Source organism: Mastomys coucha, unplaced genomic scaffold (genome assembly GCF_008632895.1).
Source record: "Mastomys coucha isolate ucsf_1 unplaced genomic scaffold, UCSF_Mcou_1 pScaffold1, whole genome shotgun sequence".
NCBI classification, from domain to species: Eukaryota; Metazoa; Chordata; class Mammalia; order Rodentia; family Muridae; genus Mastomys; species Mastomys coucha.
Genome location: NW_022196891.1, coordinates 54,071,219 through 54,094,025, shown reverse-complemented (window position 1 = coordinate 54,094,025; position 22,807 = coordinate 54,071,219). Strand labels below are relative to the sequence as shown.

Sequence of the window (22,807 nt, the reverse complement as noted above, 5' to 3'; positions counted from 1 at the left end):
GTTCTAAACTTTCTCTTATTTTGGCTAAATTATCTTTGACTCTTCCTGAGTGATCTATGTAAAAACAATACTCTTTTTTCAATGTAGCACATAGCCCCCCTTCCTTTAGGAATAAAAGATCTTATCTTCTTCTATTTTGGAGGACCACTTCTGAGAGGGAGGTGAGTGATTCTTGTAGGTCAGCCAAAGTCTTTTCTATTCTTTCTGTATCTGAGTCAATGGCCTCTCTTAGTTCTCTATACGCCTTATGTTGTAAAGCCATAACGGATATTCTTGTAGCTGTCCCTGCATTCTCTAAGCAGTTTTAACATAACTGTCAGGGGAACTCTTAACTCTCTTTTTTATTGTCAGGTACTACCTTACTGGCTCACAAGCTTCTTAGCTTCTTCTTTTTTCTTGTCTTTATTTTTAGCTCTCTAGCCTCATATTTTTTCTGACTTTCACACTAGACTTTATTTTAAAATTTTTTTTTAACATTTTATCTCTTTACTATGTCCTTTTACAGTCTTTCTGCAACTCTTTTTTTTCTTCTGTTTAAAACATTTTTTAGCTACCTGTACTAGTTTTCTTAACGACTTATTTTGTATCTCTTTTAACTTTCGTAGTCTTTCAACTCTACCAGAAATCCAGGAATGACTGAATAATAGAGAACATACAGGGAAGCTTAACACAGCTTCCAGAAATATTATCAATTACTAGAGACTGTTGGACACCTGGAGAGTCTTTACTTTAAAACGTTGGAGCATCAATCTTCAGCCTTCTTGCCCATGAATGTCTGAAAACAGAAAGGACTGGCCTACTCTGTCTCGGCAGATGTAAGCTGTCCTAGGCCTGTGTGTCCTTTTTGGACAGTGTCGTCTGCAGAAGAAGAAGCAACTTTTGCCTAGTGGCTGTCTCGCCACAGCTGGAGCAGTTCAAATGATGCTCAGTTTCTTCTTTGAGTCTGAGAAAGGGGCACTGTCAGGCACAGACAGATCTCTACCCAGATGAATAAATAATATCAAATGTCATATTCTGTGGATTTCTGATGTTTTTGAAAACCAACTATCTATGTAAAGTAATCTAGACTATTGTCTATGAACTACTCTCAGTTTTTTTTCTTGAAATTACTCTAATAATAAACTCAGAGCCATAAATTTGCTAATTTAGCCCTAAACTCACAGGTCTAAATATCTCAGATCTGTCTATAATAGCACATTTCAGATTTGTCTATATCAGCAAAGGTGGACTAGTTCGAAGCCCTCTCTCTGAGAAAACAAAAGAACTATTTATAAGCCTATTTACAACTTTTACTGAAACCAGAAGTTTCTTAACTGAATATAGAAAACTTCATCTTTTGATTTTTAAGTATGCACAACAGAACTGTATTAGTTACACCTCACAGTCAATAAGAATATCATTATATACTCAATTTTAACAACAAATTCTCAATTTAAAAGCTCTTACTTATTTCTTGCACACTAGTTTAAGATGCAAATGGTTTATAACACAAGCCTCAACTTTTACCAATTACTATTACAGATATAAATATCAAAGCAAACTTTTTGAGAATAAGCTGTGTATCTGAAAAAATACTCAAATACCTGACTAAATTCTAGTCACACAATGTTTCTAGTTTAAATTGTCTTATACACTAATTAAATCACTTTCAATACAGGGTAAATATTTAACTCAATAACAAACTATAAGGCTTTTTATAGCTATACAATTAAATCTGGCTATCTTCTCTTATTTTAAACATTTTAGAAACATAACAATAATAACCCTCTCTAGCCCCAAAGCACAGGGAACCGGGTAGACAACTCATCATAACTTCTTCAAGCTGAACAGGGGCATAGAGATATAAGGGGGCAGAGAAGGAAAAACAAAATTAGTCTTCTGATGTCCGTGTCTTAACTGGATCAGGCTGAAGTTCAGGATACCAGGAATTTAAGCAGGCAGTTTAGATGAGGAAATTTACCAAGGTTGTATATTTCTGTAACATATAAATCTCAAAACAAACTTTCAGTATTAAGATATATATATTTTTGTTTGATTCTCTGGAGTCTAGATTTCTGGAAGATGTAAATACTTTAATTATCTTTTCCTAAAACACAGAAACAAACCTTTAATTATAAATACAAAGAAATTTATCTGGATATTTGGGTTCTCAGTGTCTTAAAATCTCTAAATAAGAAAGTCTCTATCTCTGATATTCTAGCTGCATTTGACCAAGGGCCAGCAGGCATCTCTCACTGGCTTAATAATAATAGACAATCGTACGTGCAAAACAGCCTCTTCCCAGCAACAGCCACAGCTATTTCAGGTTTTCTATTACTATCATGTTTTGATAGAATTTGGATTATTTTCTGTTTGCTTTTTATTTCCAAGGCAAACTAACTCCTTTTTTTGTCTCCACTTTACTAGACTCTGTTCTCTAAGACCCTCTTCCAAACATTTTATCCTTTCACTATACCTTTCTCTACATTTACACATCCACTGCACATGCAGTCCTTCTGCGACATGCTTTTCCCCTCAAGTTCTCCATCCTCAGTGCATACACGCACTGGTCTTTCTCACTACGGTGGCCAGTATAGCCTCTTGTTCCTTCTGTCTCTTTATCCCTCTTTTACTTTTTTCTCTGCTTCTCTGTCCCTCCACAACTTGCACTAATCTCTCAGCAACTTACAGTAAATCTCTCAATAACTTTTCTTGCAACCCTTAACCATAACTTTGACAAACAAAACCCAGTTTTAAACATTTCATTTCTTTTTTTAAAAAAGCAATATCAAAAACATTATATTCATGTTACAGAGTTTAGCTGGCAATTATCAATTTTTACATTATCAAAAAGACATTGTTTTAAATCTTATCTCTGGTCCAGGCATTACCATTGGCCTCATTAGACTTATAAGGGGTAAGAATTACATAAAATGTCATGAAAACCTGTTTTCTTGGGTTGGCTCATGCCACGTGTTTTCCCTTAACATGACTTTAACCCTGAGTTATTAACTTAAGCTAATTTTCTGTTACCAATATTACAAACAAAGAAAAGCTGCTGTCCCCTTTAAGAGCGGCTTATGCAGACACCTAGCTTTATCAGCTTTCTTTAACTGTGCTTTACTCCCAGTCACAGCATAGTGGCTTATCAGTTTTTGCTGTGTAAGTTGAAACTGCTTTTAAACAAGTTAAGCTAAATCAAAGTTTTAACCATTTTTTAAACAGTGTTCACCTCCCGGTTAGCAAAGCATGACTCCCAAGGCTTTAATATTCAGTCGCCACAGTTTACAAAATACCAATTTAATAATTTCTGAACCAGATAATCAAGACAATATTTTACCCAATTAATTTACTTTGCAAAAACCTACTTAGTTGTTCAGGAGTCCCTGCCCATTTACTCTGTGTCCCAGCTGCTGGGCCCCACTCTCCAGCCTACCTGACCTTGAGGAGCCCAGGCCAGTGGAGCCTCAGGCAGGTGCCTCTCCCGCTACTGAGGGCAATAATACTAGGACTTGAATCTGAAAGTGAAGCAAAAGGATGAACCCACAAAGGGGGCGATGGACCAAATCCTCTCAGACAACAGCCCACGGATGGCCATCCGGTCTGAAAGGACTGCCACTCCGAGGCGCACAGAGCCTGCCATTTTTTCTTTTAACTTCAACAGACAAATTGTGTAGAACAAGATACCAAGAAACACAGAGAAAAACAATTATCACACAGACAGCTTTGACTTCGCCAGGTCCATGAACACAGAGAAAGACAACTTATACACAGAGATAGACAACTGGGCCCAGTAACAGACATTAGATACACAGATAATCACAGCCAAATCACAGAGGCACTCGGCCCGTGTACCTGCCACGGCTGCCGAGATGGACCGGTCACAAAATACACACTCACCCAAGTCTGGTCTTGAATAAACCAGCCTCAGATGGGGTGGGATTCCTCCTCCACTCCCTCCTTGGCAAAAGGAGAATGCTGTCTCCTTGGTTCTGAAAAACCAGTCATGCTCTCCTGACTTCCCAATACCCCAGGTACAACATCCAGGGTTCCTGCTTGCAGCTTGTTCTTACAGCTGCTGGGCCCGTAAACCGAAACCAAAAAACACAAAACACTCCTCAGACACACACCACACTCACACAAACATACCTCCAAGGGGTCTTCGGGGTTCCTGGGTGTCACGTGTTTCCCGGCCAACACACCACCTGAAAGACCCCTGAGGGGAGAGCCTCACTCATATCTTGGGAGGACGTGCACCCAAGGAGTCACGAGAGACCGTCTTGATGTAATTACAAGAGGTAGTTTTTAATTTCGGGGCGCTCTGGTTCGGCACCACACCTATCTCACTCAGGAGATAGTGGAGCCGACCACGAGGCTCGAAAGTTAGGGGTTTATATAGGGAAAAGGTCTGGGGGAACAAAGGGATCAGTGTGGCCATACATGATTGGCTAGTTCAAATATTAACTATTACGTGGAGAACAGAGTGGAAAATTTCTAAAGTTGGTGTTAATCTGAGTCAACAGAGCATCTGACCTTAAACCATATCTGCCCAGACATGTAGTTTATGTCTTCTTGACCTGCTAGTTCTCAGGATGTCTAACAGACTGCTTGCTCATTCCCAGGCCTATGTGGGCCAGCTTGTGATGGATTTTTAGGCCCATAACTTTTCTTCCTAGTCAGCACAAGTCCAAAGCTTTCATTTTTCCTTTCATAACATATTAACAAATTCAATGTCTTATGCTATTATTTAATAAATGGCATCCTCTGTATTTTCTTCTGATGTATACTAAGAGTATTTTCTATTTCTCCTTGTCTTAAAAGATAGACGCATGTCTTGCATGATGGCATTTTGGTCAGCAGCAACTTCATTTATAACGATGGTGCCATGATCATGTTGTAGCCATTGTAGATTGATTGTGTGAGTAAACTGTGATACTAGTAATTGACAAGACTGTTTAACCGCACTTGGTATCTGAGTTGCTAAGTGATACGTAACTGTGAACGTGCACTGTTTTCTTCATCTCATGGGAGAACTACGTAAAGTCAGAATGTTTGGTTGAAGAGACATACAAAAGGGCGACTTACATAGGAGTCCAAAAAATACAAACTCAACATTAGCTTTCAAATTTCTGGCTCTATATTAGTATTTCTCCAACCAAGCAGCATGCTCTACAACTTTTCTACATCTTCTATTACGTAGTGTTCTTAGTTCCTCAGCTGTGTGTATATGTGTGTACTGCTTGTACATGTGGGTATGTGTATGCATGCATGTTCTTGTTGTGTGCCCATGTGTGTGTGGATACGAGTGTTTGATACAGGTGTGTCTTTATATTAATTCTCCAGGTTATTTTTGTGATACCCTACCACTGAACTTGGAGTTGATTAAAATTTAGCTACTCTGATTGGCCAGCAAACTCTGTGGATCCTCTTATCTCTGTGCACTGCCCAGCCCTGGGGTTGTAGGAGTATACACTCTACCTAGATTTTACATGGATGTTGAGACTCCGAGTTAGACCTGAATTTTCTATTTTACCAACCAACTATCCTTTGAGCCCCAGAGTTCCTCTGTTTTTAAAGGCCTATCTATTTTCTGTGGTGCGGGCTGTGAGACAGTGTTTAAAGGCTGTGTTTTCTTCCATCTTGTCAGAAAAGTAGCAGCTCTGAGTCATTGAGTGAGAAGGGCTCTGAATTGAAGAAGAGCTTTGATGCTGTGGTATTTGACGTTCTTAAAGTTACACCAGAAGAATACGCGGTAAGCTTTCTGTCTTTTGCTTTCGAGTGTTTGCATGTAATTTATGTACATCATCATGATTGAATTAGAATTTGTGGCCTCACAGATCTCCTCAGAGGAGGAGATGGGTTTTTTAGGCTGGATCTAGGAATTTTTGGAGAATAGCACAAGAATGGAGCACGAGGGGCGAGGAGTGAGGGCAGCTTTCTTCTGAAGACAGCTGCTTCTTACCTGGTCGACGTGGAACAGAGAGATGACAACTTGATCACTGCTGTGTTGACTCACCAACCAACTATGAACATGCTTACTATTTTTTTTCGATGATTTGAAATTTAAAAATTAAGAACTCTGATTTCTCAACCATTGGAATATGAGTAATGTAAAATTATCTAGAAAATCTTTTTTTTTTTGTTTTGTTTTTTTCGAGACAGGGTTTCTCTGTGTAGCCTTGGCTGTCCTGGAACTCACTCTGTAAACCAGGCTGGCCTCGAACTCAGAAATCCGCCTGCCTCTGCCTCCCAAGTGCTGGGATTAAAGGCGTATGCCACGCCTGGCCTAGAAAATCTTTTTGACTGACATAGTGTTCATTTATTTAGATTTTTTGATCTCCTTTTATTAACTGACTACATTGCTTTTTTGGTCTTGAATCACTCTTATATTCAAGAGTAAAGTATTCTTGTTTGGAGTATGTGTTACCTTTCCCAGATTTCTCCTTTTGACATTTTTTTTAAAAGAATTTATTTATTCTTTAAATATATGTGAGTACACTGTAGCTGTCTTCAGACACCCCAGAAGAGGGCATCAGATCCCATTACAGAAGGCTGTGAGCCACCATGTGGTTGCTAGGATTTGAACTCAGGACCTTTGGAAGAGCAGTCAGTGCTCTTGATTGCTGAGCCATCCCTCTAGTCCTTAACAGTTTTTTTTATTACATGTATTAGTTTATTTGTGTTAGAAAGGCGTTCTTACACCATAGTACATATGTGCAGGCCAGAGGACAACTTCACAGTTGGTTCCTTACCTCTGCCATGTGAAGACCAACGATTGAACTCAGGTTGTCAGTCTTGCTGAGAGAGCTGCTGAGCCGTCTGATGGATGGCAGTGCCAGTGTGTCCTCTCTCCGCCCTACCTCGGAAGGAGATAACTAGGACTTACAGTTAATGGCGCAAAGACTAAATTTTCTATTTTTTTTAAGTCCTTACAGGCTACACTTCCAGTAATTTAGTATGGAGTAGAAGTTTTATTTTGAATAAATTTTGTTTATTTGTATTTTATTTATTTGTATATTGCCATTCAAACCGAACCAAACCAAATTCCTTTGTCTTTCAGGGTCAGATAACACTAATGGATGTTCCAGTGTTTAAAGCTATTCAGCCAGATGTAAGTAGTCTGAAGAAAATTCTTTGAATATAGTATCTTAAGATGTTTAAGAAATTCAGATTATATTTTATATTAATCATTAAATGTCTAAAGCTTGTAATGTCATTTACCTCTTCATTCTGAAAGGCTCAGATACCATTCATCATAGTGAATGCATTCTTTAGTCATAAATGGGATGTTTGAATCAATCACTTGGTTATGCAAGGAAGTAATAGACTTGCAGAAGTCATGGTGTTGAGACTTTTTAATAGGAAGGTGAAAATTAGACATAACTTAGTAATCTTTCCTTCTACCTTAATTTTTTGTAACATGACTTATTTTAGTTTATTTAACTTAAAAATTATTGTGTGTGCTCATGTGTTAAAAGTGGTGGGGTGCATGTATAGAGGTCAGAGAACAACTTTTATGAGGTCAGTTCTCTCTCTACACTCATGTGTCACTTGAACTCAGGGCGAGGCTAGGTGGTCCCAATGTTGACACTTGGGAGGAGGATCACAAAAACACATTTTTCTCCCAATAAAAATAGAGACTAATATTACATATCTACCTACTCACTATAAATGCATGTGTGTGCTCGTGTACATACATAATTTATCATTTTAAAGGCCTGTATATAGTAATTTTGCTTCATTGATAAGGGAATAGTGACAGTTATCCTTTATACACAGCTGTCTCAGTTTACTTTGTATTGCTATGATAAAATACCTGATGCTGGGTACTTTATGTAGAGGAGATTTACTTAGATACTAGTTTTCAGAGGCTGTGAAAGTTCAGAACCAGGAGGTATTGTTGTGGCAGGAAAGTAGGAAGGGAAATGGCATGTGCAGCAGAGCCAAGCGTGGTTGTCTTTATGACAGCCACTCCTAGAGAGCCAGCTCACTCCTGTGTGCTTCCCTGTGCTGTAAGACTTTCCACAAGACCTGGAAAGCTTCCCCCGTCTCCCTACATTGGAGACTGAGCCATAGCACACATAGTACCTTCAGAGATGCATTCAGGTCATATCTAAGCTATTAGAGTAGGTCAGTATTATAATAGCTCAGTATTGACACTAGGCTTAGATTTGGAAAAGACAGTTTTTGCTCTTAGTAAGAATATAAACTTGATTTTTGTATCCCAAACAAAGTCATTTGATAATTCACAATTGGTTCTTTGGGAATAGTATGCAGTGTTTGTTGTGTTACATGCAGTCTGTAGTGACCCTGAATACTGTGACAGCTGATGAGTCCAGTACATCTGAGTGTGAACAGGTTACGCTTGTGATTTTTTTTCCCCATGTAGGCTACTTAATGTGTTAGTTACTCAAGTTTGCTGTCTATCAAGTGAAGAGAGAGCTGGCCACATGACCTGGGCCCTGTCAGTTCCATAAGTTGTCCTTCTCTAGCAGTGCAGATGGGTTAAAAAATAGAGTTACTGGATTAATAGGAAATGAAGAAGAACTGTGTACTCTATAAATAATGGTAGACAGAGAATGTTGTATTTAAATGATCAAAACAAAAAACCCTGCAGTAGGCATTTCTGTTTTTCTTGAGAAGCCTGCTGCCGCCTTGATTTTAACAGTCTTCCAGGAATCATTTTTCCTTTGCATAAAATATATTTATTATTGCTCTTTCACCTGACTCATAATAAGCCATGGAAATGTGGTATCATTTATTTAACTGTATTTTATGTAGTAGCCACATTATACAGTAACAAGGAGTAGGTAAAATCAATGGGTGAGTTATTTAACCTCCAGTGGCCAAAATATCCAAAATGGCCTGTAATCAGAATAAAATTTGTATTGAGATATTTTATACCTTTCCTCCCAGGCTAAGTTTTGTGAATTCCAGGTTTACCATTAGATGACTGCATTCTTTTACCTGGAGTACCCCCTGCCCTCAGGTTCTCTTAAATGTATGACTTGGAGCTTGGACATGGTACACTAGATTGTTATTTGAAGACAGACTTCCATTGTAAGAGGATTTTTTTAATTTCCCTTGGAACATTGAACAATGCTTTGAGCCTTCAAGTTGATTCCCACTCCCCCACCCTTTTGAGACAAGGTCTTAGGTAGCCCAAGCTAGCCTGGAACTCAGTATGTGTAGCTGAAGACTTAAGACTATGATCTCCTGATAGTTCTTCCTCCACCTCCTAGGTGCCAGGATTTTAGGTGTGCACTACTGCACCCAGTTCTTGATAAATACCCAGTTCTCTATTGTCAACACTCAGTCTTAGAAGCCATCTTCTCTCCACTGAATCACAACAGTGTCCTCTCACTTGATCTGTGTGTTCACTGGTCACTTTTCTGGTCACTGTGCCCAAATACCCAACAGACCATTTTCTGGAGGAAAGATTTGGGCTTGTGGTTTGAAAGAGTCCAGCCTGATGGGGAAAGCATGATAAAACAGAGCAGTTGTTACCGTAGGCCATAGAGCAGAGAAAGGGCACTCAGCTGGTCTCCCTCTTAGCCCTAATATGGTGCTCCACATTCAGAGTGGGTCTTCCTTTTCCTTTTCATTGCAAAGCCCTCAGACACACCTGGACACATGCATCCTTTCCTTTGACAATGCCAGTAAACTGTTGCGGGGAGCTTCTGCTCTCACTGCCTTGGTCTCACTTGCGTTGAAGATAAGCACGACCCGAATCTCTTCATTGTTTTGCCCTCCTCTTGCTTCTTAGTACATTTTCTACTTCTTCTGGTCTAGCAAAATGACTTCCTTTCGGTCCTTCATCCCCCAGCCAGTGCCTGTCATACTTAACTCCCTCTTCCTCCTTGATTTATCTGGTGATGTTAGACTTCTTTGCTTTTCTACAGACTCCCTACATCTTACACTTGTTATCTGACAGAACTATTTATGTTGTGATGCCATCAGTATACCTTCAAGTGTCTGTTACATGTTGGGCACTGCTTTAGTTGCTGGAGATAATACAACAGTAAAACATACACTGACATTGTTCCCCAGATTGCATGTTTCAGTGAAGCGAGTTAAACAGCGTGATGTGAAAAATAAAGAGGAGAGCATAGGACATGAGGTGCAGTGGATTGCTAACACCTCAGTCTTAGAAGTTGACGGGATCATCAAGACTTCACTGAGACTGCGCACTGTTAGTGTGTTCAGGGAAATGTGTTCTGGTGAGGAACTGGTGAGCAAAGGCTAGTGGATTACAAGCCTGTAAGCTGGGTGAAAGGGTTGTGTACGAGAGGACTGGAGTGAGGGCTGGGTGGGTGTGTTACTGTGGAGACCATTATGCTGAAGGTGGTAAGCCTTTGCGGACATTGTTTTTAATTATGTGTACATTTATTAAGTGGCCTCTCTTGACTAACAAACAGGTCCTCTGTTCATCCACAGTTGCTTTTTTATTTCTCTTCTTCCTTAACACTTTCCACTGCTAATTGCTATATGCCTTGCTGCTGCCTTTAAATCCGTGCCCAGCACACAGTTCTAAATAAATCTCTTCATTTGTTTATCTCTATTTTTAAAGTAATGCTGGTTGACAAACTCAACGCCTTGCTCACACTGAGACACTTCACCCTAGATGCCAAGTACATTCCCTCTCCTCTGCTCTCCCTTCCCTTTTTCCCATCCTCTGTCTTTCGAACCCCCTATGTTTTTAAAGGTGAAAAGGGTTTTTTTTTTTAATTTTTGTTCTGTTTCTGAGGGTTTAGTACATCATGGCAGCAAAGCATGGTAAAGTGGAGACATTTTTGTCAGGGTTGTCCAGAAAGCAGAGAAAGAGAAATGCCAGTACCTTGTAGGGTTTGTTTTTTTTTTAAGATTTTTTTTATTTTTATTTTATGTGTATGTTTTGTCTGCATGTGTGTTTCTGCAGCATATGATATGCAGTGCCTGTGGAGACCAGAGGATAGTGTTGGATCCCCTGGTACTTGAAGTTATAGACCATGTGGGTGCTGGTATCCTAGGCGAGGCCTCTGCAAGCACAGTAAATGCTCTTAACCATGCCTCTGTCTCTCTAGCCCATCTCAGTGTTTAAACATTTCATTAAGCATACACTTAAGGATGACAAAAGAGTTATGAGGTTTTCTTTCAGCTTTGCTGTCTATGAATTGTGCCACGAATGTGTTCTTCATCTTTGACTTTAAAAAGACAGCTTAACCTGGCTGGGTGGTGGGGGGGAAGAAAAGGAGGAGAAGGAGGAGGAAGAAGAGGAGGAGGAGGTTTCTTGAAGCTTCAGAGTTGTTGAGAAAATCTCAGAAGTGGGTGATTTCAGAACCAAAGCTCCAATTATGTATAGATACAGCAGTCAGGAGAGGGGCTGTCAAAGCTACAGCCATCTTCAGAACTGGTAACAGTAGAGGGGCCACCACAAGTCAGGTGCTTATGGAGTGTAGGTCTGTCGCCCATAAAATGGCAGGGCACTTTATCTGGCTTAGTGGCAAGAAGCTTTGTTTCAATCACTTCCAGCCTCTTTAATGTTTGCAGCCATTTTTACAAGTCTGTTCTTAGTGTTCCATGACTTCTTTTTGTTTTTGTTTTTGTTTTTCCAAGACAGGGTTTCTCTGTGTAGCCCTGGCTGTCCTGGAACTCACTCTGTAGACCAGGCTGGCCTCAAACTCAGAAATCCACCTGCCTCTGCCTCCCAAGTGCTAGGACTAAAGGTGTGCGCCACCCCCTCACCCCCCGGCGTGTTCCATGATTTCTAAAAGGGATGTTCTTTCTGTAGACAGAGGCTTTTCTTTTGTTTTGTTCCCCTCTACTAATTTAGAATATTTTAGACTTCTTCCCTAACACTAATAAATCTTCCAATACTGATTATGGACAAAAAGTTAGCTGGAAGGCTTTATACATTCATTAATTTCTAATATTTCTGGCACCAAGCTCTATTAAAATTTTTCTCATATACATGGATCTAGTTGGTATGACTTCTTTTTGGATCATGAAGACAGCTCTTATGTATCCATGTATCTCTCCATGCATTATCTCATGCTGAAGCTTTGACTGCACTCTGAAAGTTCTACATTGGATTCATTACTTTTCTATTGCTTGATAAAATTCCATGACTAAGGCAGTTTACAGGACTTTAGACTTACGGTTCCAGAGGGTTAAGAGTCTAACACTGGGAGGAGAGCATGGCAGTAGGCAAGGTGTGGCTGGTAGAGTGGGAAGCTGAGGGCTCCTTGTCGTGAACTGCAGGCACAAAACAGAGAGAGCAGATGTCTTAGGGTCTCTATTCCTGCACAAACACCATGACCATGAAGCAAATTGGGGAGGAAAGGGTTTATTCAGCTTACTTCCACACTGCTGTTGATCACCAGAGGAAGTCAGGACTGGAACTCAAGCAGGTCAGGAAGCAGGAGCTGATGCAGAGGCCATGGAGGGATGTTTCTTACTGGCTTGCTTCCCCTGGCTTGTTCAGCCTGCTCTCTTATAGAACCCAAGACTTCCAGCCCAGGGATGGCACCACCCACAAGGGGCCCCACCCCCTTGATCACTAATTGAGAAAATGCCCCACAGCTGGATCTCATGGAGGCACTTCCCCAACTGAAGCTCCCTTCTCTGTGATAACTCCAGCCTGTGTCAAGTTGACACACAAAACCAGCCAGTACAGCAGACTAACAAGTGGGTGAGGCTTTACTCTTAGAGTGCTCCCATACTTTCCTCCAGTAAAACCATACTACCTAACCGTCCCCCCAGAACAATACCACCAGTTGGGAACCAAATATTCCAAGTGCCTGAGGCTGTGTGTGACATTTATTACTGAAAGCACCATATCTATCCTACTGTATTTATAGAAGTGAGGTAGTTTTATCTGTTGTGAATTCTCTGAGGTTCTGCAAAGCTTGTATTCTTCTGAAGCCATTGCTGTATTTATTGTGCTAATGGAGTTTCTCTTCAGGGTAAGTTTTGTATTATTCAGTATAGGGTAAGTTATGCCAGAAAGCTGGCTTACAATCCAGTAGTGACTGCCTAGTATTTCCATAAGCCTTAATTAAGGGTTGAATTGTATTTGAAATCTGCCTCTGACAAAAAGTTTCTATTGCTGTGATAAAACATTATCAAGACCACTTAAAAAAGAAGGGTTTCATTGGGGCTTACACTTCCAGAGAGAACCTGTCACCATCATGGTAGAAAGCCTGTGGCAAGCTGGCGTGGTATTGGAGTACAGCTGCTGAGAGCTCACAGCCTGGTCCACAGAGGGAGCAGAGCACTCACTAGGAATAGCTGGAGGCCTTTGAAGCCTTAAACCCTCCCCAGTGACAGACCTCCAACCAAGCCATACCTCCCAAGGACCACATATTCAAATGCCTTATAGGGGACATCTTGTTCAAACCACCGCACAAGGTTCTCTTGTATTCTGAAAGGACAAGGGCCCCCTAAAAGTTTTCTAACAAACATTACACTGCATAAAGAAAATTCTGCATTTTAATTCTAAGCAATCACAGGCAAAACTATTTAGAAAAAACAGTTCTATCTATACTATGGGTGTATAGACGTCTTTCCCTGCCGCTACCCAGTACAGTCCAATAGCCACAGGCTCAGTAATCCAAATCTGTAGATTCTAATGAGTTTGGGACATTGTGGATTTTTTTCTGTTTTTAGATCAGGTACCTTCGAAAATTGGGAAACTTCAAATGTAAAACACTTCTTGCCTAAACTTTTCATCTAAGACATATAGTTAACCTATATAAAATAAGACATGATCCATTGGTAACACTTCACTGTCACTGAATGTAAATTTATTTAAACCTTGCATAGTAGATTTATCATCCAAATCTTTGGATGATAATATTTATTATCCAAAGTACTTCAGTATGGGATAATGCTGAATAAGTCTGTAGGTGAGCTGTGTTAGGTATTAAAAGTAACCTAGAGGTGCTTTAGAGTGTAATGGATGTAAGGCTGGGAGATGATGGCTCAGCCGTTAGTGGCACTGGCTGATCTTTTGCAGATCCTGAGTTCAATTCCCAGCAACCACTTGGTGGCTCACAACCTTCTATAATGCGATCTGACGCCCTCTTCTGTCTGAAGCCTTTTGTCATGCAGACATACATGCAAATAGAGTACTCGTGTACATAAAATAAATCTTCATAGTGGAGGGCATGCATAGGTCATATACAAATTAATTATTTTTATAATTTTTTAAAATTGACGGGAGGTCCTAGAACCAGTCTTCTGTTAGATACTTAAAACTGTCTCGGTTTTATTATTTACTAGGAATGAGTAAGGCTCATCTGTGTGATTGAGACACTCTAGAGATTGTGGGAAAATGCTAGCTAAATTAGGGAAATCTTATTAGTTAATTATGAATCTTATTAAATTATTTTGGAAAAGTTTATCCTTTGAGACATTTCTTGTAGGATGTGTAAAAAAGGCTTTCTCTGCAAATATTTTTATGTCTGCCAAAATACTGTAATTTTAGCAACATACAAAATTTTTAACAAATATTTTCCTGTTTTTGTAAAATAATCATTGCATTAAAATGTAAGCAGGTCATAGAGTTAGTGAGCAGGTGGAAACGGTGGAAAGCCGTGTATGTTAGGACAGCATAGGCACTCTGTTAGAAGCACAGTGCAGCTGTCTGTCGGTGTGTATCTGCTCTTCTTACCTTGAGCTTCTTAGGCCATGGTAAGGCCAGGTTTCCATTGGGACCAGGGAAGGCAAAGGAGAAAGTTGTTTTGCGTTTGCTTCTGTGGAAACAGAAAATAGCTTCTATCTTTATCCCTAATCTCATCAGGGAGGAGGGAAGGAAGGCTTGAGTACATTAGAGAAGAGGGCCTTACCTTGTTAGGGTGCATAGTTTCGGGGTTTTGTTTTTGGTTTTTCTTTTAAATGCAGGCATGGTGAGTGGAATTCCATCCATGGTGGCGACGCCTGTATAGCCTTTAACTGGGTACAAGTGGATGCCCTATCTCTTTAAAGCTTTCACTGTGAACACAGCGCTGCCTCAGCCATGGTCAGCCTTCTCACAGACACCGTCTAGTCACTTCCCTCGCCCAGTCTTTGGGATACCACTGTTTTCTTTCCTCCCTCAGTCTCTGTCTACATGCTGGTCTATATTGGCCTTTTCTCTTCTTCTGTCTATAGGTATCCCTACATCATCACCCTTAGAACAGTCCTTTTAAGAGTGTTGGAACCTACAAGACGTAAGAGAAGCTGTGACTCCTGTGAAGTGAGTCATTCTCTCATAGGGTAGGTGGTCATCAGCTGTGGGTTTTGCCTTCCCTGTGCTTCTGAAATAAATGCAACTGAAAATTGATCTTGATAGGTAACGATTCACAGTGAGTCCATGACTGTTTTAAAATTCATTTTAGCAACTATTACGATGTTTTATGTATTTGAAGATTTCGCTTTCCTGGCTATGCTTAAAATGGCAAGTGAGCCCATTAGAGCGAATGTTAATGTTTCAGGGCTGAGGGGGTACTTAGATAGCACACCTAGACAGTCCTGTCTGTTCTTACTCTAGACCCTTACAAAGGGTTGTTTGAGTCACTGACTCACTTTAGTTTTGGGGTGTTTGTGTGAGATGCAATAGTGCAGGATTCTGTGTGACCAAAGTGTGAGTATAAAGATGACAGAGCAAAATGCATTTCTTGCAGGATACTATAGGTTTACTTGTAGGAAGATCCTAGAATCTGAAACGAAAAGAGAAAAGAGGCCATAGGGAAGTTTTAAGTTTTTCTGTTTGGCTCTGAGGAGCTCAGATAGTTCTATTTTAAAACGAACTGTTGGTATCTACATTATACAGAGAACAGTGTAGTGAATTGTGACATGCAGAGTCACCGACCCTTGCTTTCTGACTGAGCGTCCCCCGACCACCAAGTAACCTTTGCAACATTTCAGGTTGCTTATTCAGAGTAGCCTCAGGCATGTGAGTCCCAAGAATGGTTCTGAAAGGTGTTCTTTTAGAAGGAAGGGAGAGGAGAGAAAGAATGGAAGAAAAGGAAAGAAAGAAAACATTTGCAGTTTATTGTGGTTGCCTGTTTATAATCCTAGTGCTTGGACAGCTAAGGCAGGTGGATTGCAGTGGGTTCAAGGCCAGCCTGGGCTATATATAGCTATATATAGCAAGGAATCATCTCACAAACACTGTTTCCAGGACTAAAGTGTGTGTGTGTGGATGGGCCCGTGCACTTGGATGGAGGGCACAGGTCAACGGCAGATGCCCTCCTCTTCGCTCTGCACTTTGCGCTTTGTATATGTGTATGGGTGTTTGTCTGTGCACCATGTATGCGCAGTGCCCCTACACGCCAGAAGAGGGTGTCTCTGGAACTGTAGTTCCACAAGGTTGTTAACCTGGCATCTGAGTGCTGCATACTGAACCCAGGTCCTCTGCAAGAACAGCAAGTCCTATTTTCTGCTGAGCCATCTCTAGCCCCTGCACTTTAGTATTATTATTTTTAAATACGTGCGTCTTTCCGCGCCTGCCTGGGACCTGGACATTGAACTTGGTCCTCAGGATGGCAAGTGGTTTACCAACTGCTGCGTGTCCATTATCACCATGTTCCTCAAGAAAGGGAACTTATTTTCTCACAGAGACATTAAGGGGCTCTAGGAAGGTAAGGTAGAGCAGGGCAAAATTACCTTTCAGCTTAGGCCAGCCTTTAAGAAGAGAGTGGGGAGTCCTGATACAGTTCTAGTCTTATAATCCATGAAGTGGATTTTTTCACCTTTTAAATACTGTGTTTTTTCAGGTAACCACAAACATAGGAAATTGCAGAAAAAATAGTACAGATATTAAAGATTTATAGAATATCACAAACCCTGTATAGAGAAATCTTCCATACCCTTTACCTGGTTTTTCCTGCAGTTGCATCTTGACTGTGTAGTACTATATCAAAATAGAAAAATGATGTTTGTGCCATGCACGTCTACGTAGTTCTGTGGTGTTTTATTATACAAGCAGATCTGTGCTGCCTCATATACTGGAAACAACTCTTCCTTGGCGCTTCCCCATGCTACCCTTGGCAACTGTCTTCCTATCTACCCCACCCCCATCCTGCCTTCCTTGACCATTTTTTCTACTGCCTTTTGGAATTTCTGATTTCTTCTCTTGACTCTTCCTAAGATCCCAGGATTATTACTCTTTAGTTTAGTCAGTGGCTTTCCAATTATGTTTTTTTCCTATGGCAGTTTGCTCAATTGGAAGATCTTACATCTTCTATTTTTCTTTATTGGTGTTGAGAAATGAACCTAGGGCCTCACTCATGTTAGGTATAAGCTCTCCCACCAGGCTCCATCCCCAGCTGTTCTCCGCCTCTATGTGTGTGTGTTGCACACCCATGCACATGTAGGTGTATGAACGCTACAAATACTTGTGGAGGCCAGAGAACAACTTGCCAGCTCTTCGACCCTGTGAGATTGAGTTCGGGTCAGGCAGCAAGCAGTCTTACCACTGAGCCACTCTGTCCTCCTCCTTTAGTTTGCCAGTCTGTTTTGAGCTTGTGTCTACTGCTCTCTGAGAATGAGCACACACATGGCAACATCTCTAGGGATCCCCTGTCTGAACAAAGTCTTTCTATTTCAGTTTTATTTTGCTGGATGTATAATTCTAAAACTTTGAAGTTGTTGCTTTCAGTTGCCTAATAGCATTCTCTCAAGATAATTTGTACTTTCAAAAAAATGAACATAAGATTTTTTTGTTGTTGTTTTTAGTCTCTTTTTCTACAGGATCCTGCTTTTTTAAATTTTTAAAAATTGTTTTGTTGCTATGCTTTGATTTCCCCTCCACGTACTTCCTCTGTGCACTGAGCCATAGGAAGGTCAGTTGTCATCTTTAAGTTCTTGGCCATTTTCTTGAATTGCTACTTTCTTGCATGTCTTAAGGTTCTTATTTAGATGTTAACACATAAATTCTTATTTAACATCCAATTAGTGTCTTGGTGGATTTTACCAATGGGTGTTGTGTTATTCAGGGTTCTCTAGAGGAACAAAACTGATAGAATGAATCTGTCTGTCTGTCTGTCTGTCTGTCTGTCTGTCTATCCATCCATCTATATCTAGAGAGGGCATTTGTCAGAATGACTCACAGGCAGTGGTCCAGCTAGCCTAACAGTGGCCATCTACCAACAGAAATTCCAAGAACCCAGTAGTATTCAGCCCGTGTAGCTGGATGTCTCAGCTGCTCTTCAGTCCACACTGGAATCCTAAAGAAGTCAGCTCTAATGCCAGTGAAGGAGTGGACTTGCCATCGAGAGTGAGGGCAAACAGACAACGAGCAAAGCTTCCTTCTTCCCTGTCCTTTCTATAGTAGGCTGCCACCAGAAGGTGTGGCCCAGATTAGGGGTGGATCTTGCCACCTCAAAAGATCTGGATTAAAGGTGGATTTATCAATATCAAATGATTTAACTGGGGAAATGCTTCATTGGTATACCTATATCTAGCTCCTTAGGTTTTAGTTGATTACAGATATTGTCAAGTTGACAGCCAAGAGTAGACATCATAGATCTTCCCTTCATCTACTTAACTCACAGTCGCCTTATTTCCAAATTAAGATAATAACCAGGTAATAATTATGCCTAACATGATAAACTATCCTCCCTACAACTGCAAATTCTTATATATTTTAGAATTAGGTGGTAGTGTCCTTAAGGGACATTCTTTTATTATCTCAAAAATTAAATATAATAACCACTGATATTCTCCTAGTTGATGTTTACACTATATGATAAAGAAATCAAGGAAAATGCACAAATATCTGCACAAATACATTTTGAACAAAATATGACAGTTATATTAAATTTTCTCATCTATCAAAGACTAGTGATGGCATACTTTTCTTTCTCAGGTTTCCTTTGTTGCCTACCCAAAGGGTTTGTCTTTTTTTGTTATGGGCCCTTTTCTCTGATTTTTTTGCTATATTTAGAACCTCTCTGTTAGACCTAAAATTTATAGGCAGAAACTCTCCTTTATAATCAGATGAATTCAGTTCTACTACCATACATACATCAGAACATTTTGAATGGTGGTGTATACTAGCCATATGTATGTGCTTCATTTACATTCAGTATGATATGGAGATAATGATTATAATTTTGAAGCAACAAGGCAAAAGTGACATTTTAAAGCTACCTGTACCAATTGTAAGTGTAATTTCTTTGATATCAAAAAGTACATATATTGTACTGTACTCTGCAGCCTACATTTATAATTAGGGATTATTATTAGGGATTCAGTTATTTTTATTTTATGTGGATGGGTGTTTTGCCTGAAACCACATCTGTGTGGCCCACAGAGGCCAGAAGAGGGCATTGGATCCCCTGGAATTGGATTTACAGACAGCTGTGAGCCACCACACAGGTGCTGGTTAACCAAACCCTGGTCCTCTGTAAGATCTGCAAGTGTTCTTAACTGCTGAGCCATCTCTCTAGCCCAGAGTGGTTCATTTCAAGTAAAGGGGATTAGTGTATAATTAAAAATATTTTTTTTCCTTTTAATACAAGATCTTGAGCTATTTGATTTCTATTCTTAGACCACTGGGGTAATCAAGAACCTCTTTACTGAACAGGTATCTTCAAATATCTGAAGTCAACAACTGTCAGGTCAAAGAATGAGATGTTTTAAAATGATTAGTTGTGGGACTGAGAGTTGGCTCAGTGGGACCGGACTTTGAATCCCCGGCACTCATGTGAAGGCCCAGACCAGACTGTCTGTAAACCTGAGCACTTGGTGGGGGGACCTGGGTGGCTGGGGATGGCTATGGCCAAGCCAGTCTAGCTGAAATGGGAACTCCAGGTTCAGTGAGAGACCAGGTCAAACACCGAGGTGGAGAGTGGCTGAGAAAGTACCCAGTGTTGGCCTCCACCCTATACATCCACATAGCCATAGCCAGCCCACGGCACATGCACACAGGTATGTCATACCATACAGAGGAAGAGAGAACAAGCTATCTAGGATGGCACTGACTGACAGAATAGGACTGACAGTCAGCAGTGTTTTTTATGTGCTAAGGGGTATTCAACCAGAGGACACTCCATCATACTCTGACTATGAAATACAGTTTGTCTATTTCTTTTAGATAATAATTTTATGCATATAATTAATAAATTTGTTTTAGCTTTTACAGAATAATTAGTATTGTTATATATTCCTCTTGGTTGTTCCAGAAAAGAACATACACAGTCTTTACTATTTAAATTCCCTAATGTAAGAAAACTGAGCTGTTTTTTACATTTAATTTATACTTAATTTTTGTTTTAATCTTCTAGGAACTTTCAAGTTGTGGATGGAATAAAAAAGAAAAATACAGTTCTGCACCAAATGCAGTCGCTTTCACAAGAAGATTTAATCACGTGAGTTGCGCTTCTCAGTGAGGGAGGGCATGGCTGTCCTTGGTTGTGTATGCACATGTGGAAGCCAGCGAGTATTGACTAGTGTCTCCTTGTATTTTCTTCATTACCACCAGCCCATCTTAGGACTCTCAGTGAACTCTGAGCATATGGACTGACTATACTTGCTGACCAATAAGCGCCCAGAATCCTCCTGTCTCTGCAGACCCTCCCGCCCCAATCCATCACTTTTTCGTCGTTTTCCTGCCCTTCCCTTTTTCATTGAGGCAGGGCCTTGTATGGTTGAGTCTAACCCTGAACTTGATCTGTAGCTACAGATGACCTTGAACTACTGATCCTCCTGCCTCTGCCTCGAGTGTAGATTGTAGTCGTGTGCCACAATACTTAGCTTCATTTTTTATTTGTATTTTTAACTTCTTTATGATTCTTGTAGACGTACCAGAAATATTTGTAGTTTTTAAACAAACTGTGTAGCCATGCTTGCTTTGCATCTTTGTAAAATATGCCATTATAAATGGCCTTTTTCATTAATATTGTTCTTGGAGGCATAAACCTGATGCGGTAGCACTAATTCATTTAATCATTGATTTTTCACCATGTTCAAGGCTAAATTCTTGATAATAGGATGTTTTCTGAGTTAATCTAAGATTTCCTCCTTTATTTTTTTTTTAATTACTTACATATGAATGAACCCAAGCATATTGGCTCCTTGTTATGTATAAGCCAGAAGCTGGTTTCAAAGGTTTGGCAATTTTGGTCCCTTGCTTAGCCTTCAGGAGGCTTAGTGTCTGCTTGTCTTTTTATGATGTTGTTTGTCAAGTGCATCTGAGGTCATCAGAAAGTGTGTTGTCATTTCATCGTTCTTTGGAATGCTTGCTGTGGTGCTTTGAATGAGGATGGCCCTCAGGTTCATACGTTTGAATGCTTGGTCCCCCATTAAAGGGTCAGTTTGTGAAGGATTAGGAAGTGTGGCTTCACTGTAGACGTCAGAGCCAGCTTTGCAGTGGCCACATGCTGCCCAGACTCATCAAGGGGTTGATAGATATCACAACTTTTGATGAAAATGACAAAACATTTGGATTTTTAAATTTATATTTGTCTTAACATGTGTCTAATGTGAAATTTAATTAAGCCACTGATTATGCAAGTTAGATTTGAATTGATTGCTTATGTTGGCTAACGTAGCTATTTAAATATTTGTAGTATACCTTTTGCTAGTTCATAAAATCTTGTTAGAATCAGGGAGCATTATTGGCATTAATATAGCAGGTATTATAATGACTTTGTAAAACATAATTTTATATTAACATAAATTCACAGAATACATGTAATTACACTGCTCTTTACAGGAAGAAATTACAAGAAAAATCTAAAATATTTCTCCTCTTTGAAGTAAAGAAATACAGGTTATGACCTCATGAATCCTTTTCTAAAACTCTTAACTGAGTCCTGTTTAGATTTACGTTTAAGCCAAGTTAACATGCTTAGATCCTATTTTTGCAGAACATGAATTAATGCGGACTGTAGACACATATCATTTGATAAGCAACTACTTTGACCATATTTAATAATGTTATAAATCTAATGTGCCTTTAGTATACACACACACACACACACACATATACACACACAGAGGTGCGTTCATTCGTATATAGGTGCACACACGCTGTCATGCATACCCAGAGGTCAGAGGACAACCTGGGAGTCAATTCCCTATTTCTACCATGACTTCTAGGGATCAAACTTGGGTTGTCAGCTTTGGTGGCTTTTTTACCCGGTCTTTTACCTGCTGAGCCATCTTGTCAGCATCTGATAAATGGTTTTTAAGTTTATTTTGTTTGTTTAAATTAGGGCCTCATTGAATTCAAAGACAATCACAAAACTTTTTACAGTTTATGTATTTATGTATATAGGTATGTTTTGTCTACATCTGCACACTAGAAAAGGGCATCAGATCTCATTATAGATGGTTCTGAGCCTCCACATGGGTGCAGGGAATTGAACTCAGGTCCTCTGGAAGAACAGCCAGTACTCTTAACCTCTGAGCCATCTCTCCAACCCCATCACAAATCTTTTAAAATAAAGTGTTTTTTGTTTTTTTTTTGGTTTTTTTTTGTATTTCATGATATTTTCTTTTAGTTGTAAGAAAGCCATAGTAAAAGAGAGAAGAAAGTATGTTTCAAAAATGATTATAGCAAATATATCAAGAAGAATTTAATGTTAATTTTAGTCTTAGAATTTCTTGCCCTTTGGTTATTTTTTAATTTTTATTTTCAGGTAAGCTTTTGGGTTGTAAGAGAGATTCTCCATGCTCAAACACTGAAAATAAGAGCAGAAGTTTTGAGCCACTATATTAAAACTGCTAAGGTAAGTATGACTTGATCTTTAGTTAACCTATTCAGAAATATTTTAAGTGGCTGGGCAGTGGGTGGTGCACTCCTTTAATCCCAGCACTTGGGAGGCAGAGGCAGGCGGATTTCTGAGTTTGAGGCCAG

At 39.8% G+C, this 22,807-nt stretch overlaps 1 protein-coding gene across 5 annotated transcripts in view; it reads left to right on the top strand.

Annotated features, from left to right (window-relative positions):
- Ralgps2 (Ral GEF with PH domain and SH3 binding motif 2) overlaps nucleotides 1-22,807 on the top strand; it is a 137,001-nt gene that overhangs the window by 42,011 nt on the left and 72,183 nt on the right. For all 5 annotated transcript variants that reach the window (XM_031385882.1, XM_031385891.1, XM_031385857.1 and 2 more), the window contains exons 3-6: nucleotides 5,627-5,731; nucleotides 7,040-7,090; nucleotides 20,232-20,315; nucleotides 22,590-22,679. In XM_031385882.1, coding sequence (XP_031241742.1) covers nucleotides 5,627-5,731; nucleotides 7,040-7,090; nucleotides 20,232-20,315; nucleotides 22,590-22,679 — 330 coding nt within the window. The remainder of the gene's footprint in view (nucleotides 1-5,626; nucleotides 5,732-7,039; nucleotides 7,091-20,231; nucleotides 20,316-22,589; nucleotides 22,680-22,807) is intronic.